The sequence below is a fragment of the Bos indicus x Bos taurus genome, chromosome 26 (assembly GCF_003369695.1).
Source record: "Bos indicus x Bos taurus breed Angus x Brahman F1 hybrid chromosome 26, Bos_hybrid_MaternalHap_v2.0, whole genome shotgun sequence".
NCBI classification, from domain to species: domain Eukaryota; kingdom Metazoa; phylum Chordata; class Mammalia; order Artiodactyla; family Bovidae; genus Bos; species Bos indicus x Bos taurus.
The window spans coordinates 28746519-28759379 of NC_040101.1; the positions used below are offsets into that span (position 1 = coordinate 28746519).

Consider the following 12861-nt stretch of genomic DNA (forward strand, 5'->3'; position numbering starts at 1 on the left):
CTTTTGACAAACATTTATTAGGCTCCTGTGTGCCAGGCACTGGGGATGCAAGGCAAATCCGACATGGCAACCATCCTCAGAAAACTGTTAGATTAGTTTTCATTTTTCTCCCTTCCTCCAGACCTAACATCTTTAAATCTGTCATCCACACTGACAACAGAGTGATGTATCTTAACACTCAAATCTTGGTTAAAACCCTGTATTAGTTTCCTATCACTGAAAGGGTAAAGACCAAACTTCCTTATTAGCCTTATATAACTTTTATGATCTTCTTTCTATTTATTTCTCAAATTGCATCTCTCATCACTATGCCTCACCCTTCCATAATAACAAACTGCTTGTATTCCAGCTGCACACCCAGGACCGTTTTCATTCCTTGTGTGTTTGATCATGCTGATGTCTGTCTAGAATTCCTTTCCTCCTGAAGTTTTAATTAATTCCTACTGATTTTTCAAAGTACAACCTGTCCCTTAAGAGTCCTGAAATAGGTAACATCACAGCTAATTCCTTTCCTCCATATGTATATCTGTCATAGTAATCATTAAGTTAAAACTGTTTACTTATTTTTCTGTCCTATTAGACTAAAAATGCCTTGAGAGCAAAGGTCATTGTCTTATTTTTTAATTTTCTTTGAAAACACAAAATTTGGCACATAGAATCTACATATTTGTTGAATTGAAGTGGCTTATTTTGAATATTCACTCAACCTTCCAGCATGCTAAATCTGTAGTCTCCATTCATTTTCCTATGTAAAAAATTTCTTTTTTTCTTCTTTCTGTTGTAGTATCTAAGGGTTTCATCTTTTGACTATATTTGGTATGACAGCTGGTTGTTAGTACAAGTGATAAGCTCTAATCACTTCGTTAGTAGACTTGACCAGGATTAATATGGGCCAGCTTTGTTGGATAGTGCACATGGCCAGTGAATAGCTACTAGTGATATTATCTTTGTTATTTGTTCAGTGTGCCTGCATCAAGTGATATGCTTTCTTTATCAAATAATGAAACATACTTATTTAACTATTTTTATTAACCTTTAACTTAACCATTTGTTTTTAAAAATTTATTTAATAGAATTTCATTTTATTTAGGTTATTATTTTTAATTTGTAAATATATTATTTAATCATTATTAATCTTTGAAAAATTTACTTCATTCTTAAAGGTTTGTATGAGGGTGATAGTCTGCAAACATTCATTTGGTAGAATAGTGGATTCTTTATTATTATGTGCAGTTGTACTAAAGCATTTTCCTCAAAATAGCTAGACTTAGAAGTCTTCCTTTTCTTCATCTAATCGTGCAAGGCCTAGGCCTCAGGCAATGATATGGTTGCTTCATTTAACGTTACTCACTTTACCCTGTGTAACATAACCCAGAATATGGCAAAGACACAGTGGAAATGTTATTTGTTATGGTTTAATACTTAATGGGTCTCTTTGTCAGAATCTCATGGAGAGTTTGGATTCATTGCTTTGTGCAGAAGGTTCTGAAAGTCTGAAGAGCTTATGTCTGAAACTTCTCCTCTGCTTAGTGACAGTAAGTGACCCATCTATATGTTTCTTTGTCAAGGGTGAGAATCAACAGCAGGGGCAAATTTGAACTCTTGAGCCCAAAGTTAGAAAGAAAAAGAGAAATATCTTTACTGGGCTTTTACATCACTCGGCTATGTTTGTGTAGAAGGAAGTTAGTTGTATGGACTTCTGCTTCCTAAAAGTTGCTCGTTGGAGAAACTGATGACATTTTTAACCTGTACCAGTCCTGGAGAAGTACTCTCTTCTGTATTGCCCTTCTCATCAGGTCTCATTTGGAAATAATTTTTGTGATTCTGAATATTTTTATTTGTTCTGACCTTGATTTTATACCTGGAAGCTGGACTGTACCTTCTAGGATGTTATTCATTAATTTCAGGTGGTTTCCTTTCCCTTCACTCTCTTGAAGACTTGTGGATCATAAAGTACTTTCTGTGCATTTGGGAAATGAAACCCAAGAAAATTAGGCAAATGCTTGTGTGAGGGTATAAGAGAAACAATGAGAAGGTCAAAAATTTAGAAAGTGTTAATTTGCTAACTTGTTACCCTTCTAGTGTCTTGTCTCTTCAGGCTCTGGTGGCTTTGGGGATGCTTATGAAAGATCTACTAAATATTTAGTAGAATGTTTTAACATTTCTGTTTGTCTTAGATACTAGGTGAGGAGATACACCTGAGATATCAGTGTCTTAGTATAGACTTTAAATAGCCTTTTATTGTATTCAGGTGACAGATAACATCAGCCAGAACACTATCTTGGAATATGTAATGATCAACAGCATATTTGAAGCAATTTTACAGGTAGGTCAGTTCCCTTGTTCCCTTTTTCTTTTTTGGATATATTGCTTCCCCAAGCACTCTCACTGTTGGTGGTTCTGGTTACAGATACTCTCCCACCCGCCAAGTCGTAGGGAACATGGGTATGATGCTGTCGTCCTCTTGGCTTTGCTAGTGAACTATAGAAAATACGAGGTGAGTCTCTTAATGGACAGCTGCTGTTTTTCTATAATCTTCCTAAATGTGACAACTCCTAGTAATTTTGTTTAATGTAGAAGACATTTTCTTGGTAAATGGTATATAGATTAATTTTGATAAATTAAATTCTAAAAGTCCTATGTTAGACTCCTGAGGTAGAGGTTATAGCTGTTTAAAGGAATCCTGTGGTGTAACTTCCAATAAAGTGAGTAAATCTTTCTTAATGTAGTGGTTCCCAAACCCAGCTTGTCATTAGAATTACCAGGAATTTTTTTTAAAAAGATGTTTCTGGGTCATACTCTTTATTTATTTATTTGTTTAGCCATACAGTATGGCATGCAGGATCTTAGTTCCCCGACCAGGGATCAAACCCATGCCCCCACCCAGTGGAAGTGCAGAGTCTTAACCACTGGTCCACCAGGGGAGTTCTGGGGCCTTACTCTTTGCACACCAAATCAGAATCTCTTAGGGGATGGGACCTGGGTATCTTTTTTTAAAGATCTCCTATTGAATGTGATGCTCAGGGGATTGTGAACCACTGACCTAATGCATCTATTTTGAAATATTCAACTTATATATTAGTTTTCCATAATGCACTCAGGCCACTTGTATAAATATCACTGTTGGTCTGGGGACTCTTTGATTTTGATGGAAGTTGAAGACAGAGCCTTATCCATATTAATTTTGGAGTTCTTTTTGCCATTGAATTAGGGACAGATTTATAGGTTTTGAGATGAAGAGCTGAACTCAAAGATTTGCACTTGGGTTGGTCATTTACTTGATTCCCCTCAAAAGGCAGAATACACTGAAAAGAAAGGGGACCATTTAGGGAAGGCCAGAGCCTCATTGGGGGTTGCTTTGCAGGAGCAGGGAGTACTTGGTACTGGGTCCTGGACACTAGGACTACTTTACTGAGGCCAGAAATCAGAAGCTGCATTGAGGCAACTTGACTTTCTTTATTTAATAAGTAGCAATACTATGCGGAGAAGGCAATGGCACCCCACTCCAGTACTCTTGCCTGGAAAAGCCTGTGGACGGAGGAGCCTGGTAGGCTACAGTCCATGAGGTCGCTAAGAGTCGGACACGACTGAGCGATTTCACTTTCACTTTTCACTTTCATGCATTGGAGAAGGAAATAGCAACCCACTCCAGTGTTCTTGCCTGGAGAATCCCAGGGACTGTGGAGCCTGATGGGCTGCCGTCTATGGGGTCGCACAGAGTCAGACACGACTGAAGTGACTTAGCAGCAGCAGCAGCAGCAATGCTATGACATTCTCATTCCCTGGTGGCTCAGAGGGTAAAGTGTCTGCCTTCAATGTGGAAGACCTGGGTTCAATCCCTGGGTGGGGAAGATCCCCTGGAGAGGGAAATGGCAACCCCTTCCAGTATTCTTGCCTGGAAAACCCCATGGGTGGAGAAGCCTGGTGGGCTACAGTCCATGGAGTCACAAAGAGTCAGACACGACTGAGCGACTTCACTTTCACCTTCTTTCAATACTATGACAAATGGGCCAACTGGAGGGAATATTTTCATTTTTGAGCTTCTGGATCTTCACTTAGCGATTTTTGATATGATTACTTGCCATGTTAAAAGTGATGGGTAACATAAAATATGGAGCTTATTCTTACAAAGAGGGATTTGAAAGAAGGGATTCTGTGAGAAAGGAATACTTAAAGAGGGACTGGAATATGGAGCAATGTTAATGTTTTATAAACTCCAGGAGCTGATTGTTTTCTTTGTCTCAGAGGAACTGATGAATGGTGTACGGAGCTACTAATAAATAAGTAATTTATCACCTACACCTGTTTTGCTGGTGATCTGGAAGGGCCAGCATGGTAGCCATTTTGATCTCTGTCATGTGTAATTGCCTCTGGGGCCTTATTACAACAGCAAGAAAAATAGCTGAGGAAAAATGCTGAAGGTAGTTAAAGAGAGTTGAGTTATGTGTGATATTAAAGCACCATCATCAGTAATGAATATTTTCAGAACATTCTGCTGGATGCAGGCCACTCTGAGACCAGTGGCTTGGCTTCTCTGAATGTGAACAGAACCCTGGTTCAGCCCAGTAAGACTTTCTGAAATGTCAGCTTGAAAAATTGGACATGGCCATGGAGCTGGAGAAAATCATATTTCTAGAGTGAGGTATGCATCTCTGGTCTGTCAGAAACCCCAGAAGAATTAATATAGTAGGTGAGGGCAAGCTGGTAGGCATAATTTATCTGGGCTTTGCGGCTTTTGGTATAAGTCACTCACCAGAAACCATTAAGGAAACCTGGTGACCATGGAGCAGGAACGTTTTTGACAGGAGTGTGAGGAATTTCCAGATGAACACAGCAAAACCAAAAGCTGGAGAAGTTTTATGCAAAATACAAGAGGGTGTGCTTGGGAGAACAACATTTTAGTTACCAGCACATTTGGTCCCATGACCAATGGGGTAAGTTGTAACCTTTCCAGAAAGGTGCAGAGGGTGCCAGAGAGGCTCCGTGTCCAGCTAAATACAGAGAAGACAAATTAGGTGTTGAACTTAAGGAATGAGAGTAGTTCTTCCTCACTTCATTTTAGTCACTTAATCTTAAGAGATTAGAAGATCAGGTTGGGAGGGGAAAGATGTAGGGAAGAGCAATGAAATTTTTTAAGTATGGTTTCAGTTCAGTTCAGTAACTCAGTCTTGTGCCACTCTTTGTGACCCCATGAATCACAGCACGCCAGGCCTCCCTGTCCATCACCAACTCCCAGAGTTCACTCAGACTCACGTCCATCGAGTCAGTGATGCCATCCAGCCCTCTCATCCTCTGTTGTCTCCGTCTCCTCCCGCCCCCAATCCCTCCCAGCATCAGAGTCTTTTCCAATGAGTTCTTAGAATCAACTCTAAGTATGGTTTAGATCAAATAAATGCTGGACTCTATTAGAGTGATTCTGTGAAGTTTGTAATTCTGACTTGCTGATGAAAAGTAGATTGTCTTGAGTTTTAAAACATGACCAGCACAATAGGTATATAGTGTTAAGGAAAATCAGTGTCTGCTGGGATAGAAATTTTCACAGCTTTAAGATCTTGGCCTTCTGGGTTGGCTAAGTCTTCTGAAATGAAGTGACTCAGCCCCCAACTGCTGCCCTGAACATGATGTTTCCTAGATACTACGAAATTGTTTATTATGTCTGGCTTTAAGTTGTTCTTTCTCTTTTTTCCTTACAGAGCTTGTTTTGAATGTGATAAAAATGTCAGGAGAAAAAATATAGCTACCAATAATTGAGTCCTTATTATATGCCAGATACTGTGCTGAGGATTTAACTTGATTTAAATTTCGTAGCAGCCCCAAGGAAGGAAATATTATTCCCCATTTTACAGATGAAAAAAATTGAGCTTAGGTTTATTAACATGCCTACCTCATCACAATTAATAACTGAAGGAGCTGGAAGTTAAACCCTTGATTTTTGCCACCTTTCCTCTTTTCCTCAACAGTTGCTAATACAATGGTTGTTTGGTAATGTCTTGGTAATCTTGTCTTGGTAATCAATGTCTTGGTAATCAGGTAGTCCTTATTAGTACCTGAGACAGTCTACTTTTGGGAAGGTGAGTAAGTAGGAGTTTCAAAAATTGTGCCAAGAGACAGTGGCCTGCTTCTTCTACTCTTGATCTCATCCTGATGGTATCTCCAGGTCAGCCTGCTGCTGATTTTCATTTCCAAGGATCTGCTTGCTTTGGATCTTATCTGAAGTCTGTCGCATCAGCATTGTTGTTAGAGGAAGAAGCATTGAGAGCCTTTATCTGTTAGATCAAGTAATGAATGGAGTGGGTTTTACCTCCTTGAATTGGGTTGTAGAAAACCTTATAAACATTTGGCTGTTAAAAAAGGCAAAGCTTCTCTTTCTCTATTCCCAACTGACATTAGAAAGATGACCTCAGGAACTTGATTAATAAAGTCTGAGGAGATGGGGGTTAGCCTTTTAGTCGGATTTCCAAGTTTCTCAGTAATGTCTTTTCTTGGTTGCTGTAAAAGCTGTTAATCTAAGAACTATTGTTCTAGCTTTTCTTGGGTTAGAGTTTGTTCCTGAGCTGTAGAGGGTCTTTCCTCACATACCATGTGGGGGATGTTTTCAAGGTGAGCAGGTCATTGGTTCTCATCCCACCGGTAGGAGATGGCCCAGTTGCTTAATGAGTTTAAATATATGTCCATTTCCATATGCTACCCAGCTGAGATTGAATCTGGAAAAACTCAAGAAATCTTCCAGTGCTTTAAATGATGGGACAATCATTAAATCCCAGTGTCCTGACCAGATTGTAGTTTGGGTAATTACATCTTTCTTTTCAGTTCCCCTGCAGTGTTATTTGGGTATTGGATCCATAAATGGCCTCTCTGGCTGTTAAGCAGCTGCCACTTTCCACCCCCAAGGTGGCTTTGTTTTACGGGTGGGTGAATCAGTCCTTGGATATTGTCTGTGGAATGGTTAGGGAGCCTTTGGAATGAGAGTATAAGTTAGCAACTTATAAATTTGTGCCTTATGTCAGGGGAGCTTTTATGCCCCCCAAATGACAGCTGTCCCTATGGACTCAGTAAATTATTGTCAGGATAGGACAAAGTGAGTGTTGTGGAGTGTTCACTTACTTCTAGAAAGAAGAGGGAAAAATGAGAGAAGAGGCAGACATAGGCCTGAGCTGATTGAGCCTAGAGGAAAATGCAGGTAGAGTAGAATTGTGTGTGTGTGTGTGTGCATGTAAACATACACATGCTTGGGGTATGTGTGTGTGTGTCTGTCTGTCTCTCTCTGTGTGCTTGGCAAATGGCCATGCACACTGACAGATTTACTGGAAATGGAGGAAGTGAGCTGGCAAGATAGTTGGGCATAGGTATTAGGAACATCACTCTAGAGAGAGCATCTTGTTAAAACTTTGTTAAATAACTAATGGATTCTTAACTAGGTCACACTCACCTGGAGTCTCTCCTTTTGTTTACAGTCTGTGAATCCTTATATTGTGAAGCTGTCTATTGTGGATGATGAAGCCACTCTAAATGTGAGTATCTGGATTCTTGTGTTTTAATTACTTGCCTTTGTTGGCCTTACTTTAAGTGGATATTTAGAACCGAGAGTAGAAAACTATTGTGTTAATTTAATCTGGCTGTAAAGAGGGAATAGGTATTTCTTTTTAGAACATTGTGCTGCTATCTGCGGTTTTCTATTTTCTCATCATAGAAGGAAGGTTTGAGGGGATATTTGCTTGCTAATTATGATGAAATGGTCAGTTATACTTCATGTTCTAGTATGCTGAGTTTGATTATCCTACAGAGTCAAGTGACATTTCTAAGAGTAAGATTTAGATGGTATGTCAAATCACTTTAAATATCTTACAGTTATACCTCAATAAAACTAAAAATTAAAAAAAAAAGGCTTAGATGACTAAATGTTGGGAGATTTCTTGTAGAACTAGTCAGATTATATTTACAGCCTGACTTGGTGAAGCTGAACTGTGGAGGATGATATAATATGTGGTACATATATCCTTGAAGGTTTGGAAAATAAAACTTGATCTCTCAATATAGGGAGGAAGAAGATGACCAGGTATCTGGTTTTATTCTCTTTCCGTCTGCCCTCTTCGTTCTTCTAATTTCTCTTATGAAGAAAGAAAAAGCACACATGATTCATTCTTGTGGCTTTAATTGATCTTTGTGATATGCTTAGCAGGTTCTAGGGGGAAGGTTGATAAGTTACTTTAATATTTATTGGATGCTTCTTTCTGTTACACTACTGTTTTCCTGTGGTCTGAAAGAGAGTGGCTTGTTTGTATGTACCTTCATTTAAGGTGGGACTCATTGTTACTTTTATTGTGGGTTGTTTTTAGAGACATCTGAGAGCTTTTTGTTTAAAGATTCTAACTTAGTCTTCTCTTTTGAGGTGAAAAAGACCCCAGTGAAATTGTCAGTGGTCTGGGCTGGTCTGTTTCATCTCTTGCTCTTTTAATTATATCTAGAAACATTAAATAATGTAATTAGATCAGAAAAGTCTTCCAGAGAAGTTCCTTTTCATCCTTTGACAGGTCTCTCAGAGTTTCTGTCCTTGTTGCCTACTTTCAGGTAGAACTTGCTGGGTTTGGACTGTCATTAGTGTTTTATGTGGTCTAGTCATAGCATTATCATCAGGCCCTTATTTCACCTATGCTGTCTTTTTTCTCTCTAGGGAATGGGGCTTGTGATTGCTCAAGCTTTATCTGAGTACAACAGGTAAGTCCATCTGCATTCAGAAACTGAATTTGAACTGGTTGAGTCAGGAACAGGTTTGTTAAGAGTTCTTGGGTGAACATCCCTTACCTATCCTAGAAGAGTATTCAGAGGTATATCTGCTGGCAGATGCATTTGCTCTAGCTTGACTTGATGGCTTTAGCAGGGGTGGGTTCTAACACTAGGAGAAAAGTAGCCACCACATTAGTGTTCATCTTTAGTTTAAGCAGCTCTTAACATTAAACGTTCTTTTGCAACCTTTGACATTTTGTTGCAGAGCATTTTAACAAATTTTCCAGCCAGAGGCAGGCTATTCCATTTAGCTCAATGTATCATTTAAAAAAAAAAGGTTGTGAAGTGCTGCTTTTTTTGTATGCTTATAAAAAGGAAGAAAAGAGATAGCGCTGAATTCTCGTTTGACAGATATTTCTTTTTTATCAGTAATCAACTGCAGTTTCCTAGAGTCCTGTCTATTCTGGGGGCTCTTTTCTTCGATGCTTGCTTTCCCCCCACCCTTGCTGCGGATGGGGAGGATTTGGTATTCATTGAATGGAAATCAGAATTGTATCTAATCCTGGCAAGGGCCAGGCAGGATCTTTCTTACTCCTTTCCAGACTTTCCTCACATACAATTGAGTGTTGGAATTTCAAATCTGTCCCCATCTCCACAAATAGTTGAGCTCACAGATTCCCCTCCTTTTCCTTCAAAAACAAACAAGATTTTCACTGTTACACAAGCCTTAATTTTACTGTCACACTTTTCAAGTAATAGTCTGTTTGGGAAATAACTGGATCAACCATATGTTAGAGCATTTCACACTTTTGCAGCTTGCTTTCTAAGTCTCTCCTGAAGTAGCTGGGCATTTTGGTGTACGCTACCTCAAGAGCAGATGGGTGCCTCTTAGCTTGCAAGGCAAACTGCAGAGGCTCGGTTGTTAGAACGTTTTTGTTTTCTGGAGTCAGTGAATTCTGCCAGTGAGCTGCCCTGATTACCTAGTATGCTAAGGACAAAAACATATGTGATAAATAACACTAAAGTTGAATTTAGTTATTTTTGTTCAGGCAGTATAAAGACAAGGAAGAAGAACACCAGAGCGGTTTTTTCTCTGCTTTAACAAATATGGTAAGTCCTACTTGTCTTTTTTTTTTCCCCACTCCCCTGCTCAAAAATATATGAGATCTATAGGGGTAGACAAGTCTGGACTCAGAAGTTTAGATATTTGAGATAATGGCATCATGAGGGGAGAGAGGCTGCTCATAGCAGATTTTTTGGAGAGCTGTATCTCTTCTAGTGATTTCCAAACCTAAGTTAGGCAGGGCAAAGAAGAGCTCTGATTTCTCTGGGGCTGGTTTTTTTTTTTTTCCTCAAATTAATTCAATTTTTTTAAGGCTACAAAAAGAAAAAGAAAGGTTCATATTAAGCCAGACTTCTGCTTCCTGAAGAATTGTCTCTGAAAAAAAAGAACTAGAAAAAAAAAAAAAAGAGACAGTTGGCTCTGTTTGAGGACAGGTATGGAACCGAGCATAGAGGCTTTAGATCTGAGTCCAACCATAAGCGATCCTTGGCTGTTTGCTGTGACCCCATCATCATTTGTCCTGGAGTTGAGGGATTGGTGCAGTGATCCAAGCCACTCATCTAAAGGTTTAGGATCTGGGCTGAGGGGTCCATGGTTTGGGAAAATTACTGATTCAGTTTGCAAGACTCTTGAGCAAGGTATCTCAACCTTAGCATGGTAGGCGTTTTAGGCCAGATAATCTGGGACTAATTTTTAAGAGGTAAATCTAAGGTCTCAGAATTTAGACAGATTCAGAAAGTCTGGTTCTTGGGTATTAGTATTCAAGTAATCAGCCCTAGGGCAAAACAGATTTTGAGTTCATTGTAAGGAACAACAGGCCCTGCCCCATTCCCACCCCTCAAAAGGCAACTTTTCCCCTCTGCCTTTTTCATTCTCAGAACCTACTTTCAAGGAAAGGACACGATAAGCTTTTTAATTCTGAAGCACAAATGGGTAGTCCCTCAGATGTTGAAACAGTGTGAGGGCTGTATCAGTATTTGATTAGATGCATTAGATATAATCCTATTGCTTCCAGGGACCTTTGCCTTTTAGCCAAGAAGAAAAAGTTTTGTACCAAATAAATGGAGCTCCGGCTGCATGGATTTGGGCATCAATAAATAGGTGGAAAAGGCAGTGTTAGAAGGATGGGCATCTATCTCTGCCTCTGATATCCCATATATCAGGGCAGCCTATTCCATTTGTTCATTCAACTGCCCTGACTAGGACACAAACAAAAGATTTCATGATGTGAAAGATATATGCTGCTGCTAAGTCGTTTCAGTCGTGTCCAACTCTGTGCGACCCCATAGACGGCAGCCCACCAGGCTCTGCTGTCCCTGGGATTCTCCAGGCAAGAACACTGCAGTGGGTTGCCATTGCTTTCTCCATTGTGTGAAAGTGAAAAGTGAAAGTGAAGTCATTCAGTCTTGTCCGACTCGTAGCTACCCCATGGACAGCAGCCTACCAGGCTCCTCCATCCATGGGATTTTCTAGGCAAGAGTACTGGAGTGGTTTGCCATTGCCTTCTCTGGAAAGATGTATAGTAGGTTTCTTTTAGACCAGGCATCCCCAGCTTCTGGGATCTAATGCCTAATGATCTGAGGTGGAGCTGATACAATAATAATAGAAATGTGCACAATAAATGTAATGCACTTGAATCATCCTGAAATCATCCCCCCATCCCCTGGTCTACAGAAAAATTGTCTCCCACGAAACTAGTCCCTGATGCTAAAAAGGTTGCTGACCACTGATTTAATAGTTCTGGTCTGAAACCCAAATATTCCCCCAAGACAACTCTGTGCTGGATAAACAGCCTGCTTTCTGTAATGCTCTTTGTGAGTTAGTTTGTTTCAGATAAGCAGCTTCCAGGACAGAGGCAAAGTGATGAGGATGTTTAAGTTATCATTTACTTGCTGTCAGTGGTTACTGCACTAACACATAGACCTGGACAAAAGTACTGGGATTTTTTTTTTAAGTCCCTTTAAGCAAAGAAAGTTTAGGAGAGTTTCATTACTTATGATTCTTTTAAGATCTTCAAAGTGAGCTGGTTTTGTTGTGTGTGACTGGTGGGCCAGGATTCCCTCATGCTGCAGCTTGTTTTTTTCACTGATTAAGCTTTGTAGGGCCCAGAGCTCCTCTCACATTTCCCTGCTATAACTCTGCAATTCCCCTTTTCTTCCACAGGTGGGCAGCATGTTCATAGCAGATGCCCATGAGAAAATCTCAGTACAGTAAGTGCCTGATGAACTCGTGCGGTGACTTGAACTTCAAGTGTGGACTCTCTTACTGGATATGAAAGTGTGAAACTTTATCTCTGCAGATTCAAACTTTTTTGATGATTGTCAAATGTTTCTTGAGTTTTAAATAATAATGGGACTTGGCATGTATTGAGCTCTAAGAAGTTGTAAAACTGTTCCCAGCTATCTCTGAAAGGAAATAAAGAGGACTTGGTGTCTGAGGCAGTTAAGGACTTAACTGGATTGGGGTGAAAAAGTGAAAAGGGGAAATAGTGAAGTAGGTAAGAACAGATCTAAGGAATTAAAGTGCTGACTGTATTTCCTTTATATAAGCCCAAAAAGGAAATAATGAAGCATTAGAAACTCAAAGGGATTTATAATGAGGAGTTGGGGTGAAATCTTATCTTGATGATTATACTCTTTTACCTTCTTCATTATATAAGAGACTCTCCAATTTGCTCTCTTTTTCTTTAGAACCAACGAGGCCATCCTTCTGGCACTTTATGAAGCTGTTCATTTAAATCGCAACTTTATCACAGTATTAGCCCAGGTTGGTTATATTAAAAACTTCAGTTCTTTTTCTCCCTGACTTTCATACAGATTCACTCCATTGAAAAGCCTATCTGGGTGTGCTCATGTAAACCCTACTTTGCATTGGTGAGCCGTAGTTAGTAACTAAATAGTTGCATCAGTTGCCTTTGCTTCATGCTCTCCTCAAATATCTATGTCTCCATCTGGTGCTAAAATGGAACTGGTAACATGCCAAGTTAATGGTCTTGACCAGTTGACTGATTCTGCTAACCCAAATGAGTTGAGATTATTTCATTTTGCTCGCTGGAAATCCCTTAGTAATATCTG

General features: G+C 39.6%; 1 protein-coding gene across 5 annotated transcripts in view; it reads left to right on the forward strand.

The window, feature by feature from the left end:
- Positions 1-12861, forward strand: part of ARMH3 (armadillo-like helical domain containing 3) — a 178830-nt gene that overhangs the window by 18263 nt on the left and 147706 nt on the right. For 4 of the 5 annotated variants that reach the window (XM_027528511.1, XM_027528512.1, XM_027528514.1 and 1 more), the window contains 8 exons: positions 1443-1535; positions 2252-2326; positions 2411-2497; positions 7455-7511; positions 8672-8715; positions 9774-9834; positions 11951-11997; positions 12478-12553. In XM_027528511.1, the coding sequence (XP_027384312.1) occupies positions 1443-1535; positions 2252-2326; positions 2411-2497; positions 7455-7511; positions 8672-8715; positions 9774-9834; positions 11951-11997; positions 12478-12553 (540 nt within the window). The remainder of the gene's footprint in view (positions 1-1442; positions 1536-2251; positions 2327-2410; positions 2498-7454; positions 7512-8671; positions 8716-9773; positions 9835-11950; positions 11998-12477; positions 12554-12861) is intronic. The other variant, XM_027528515.1, reaches the window with a different exon arrangement.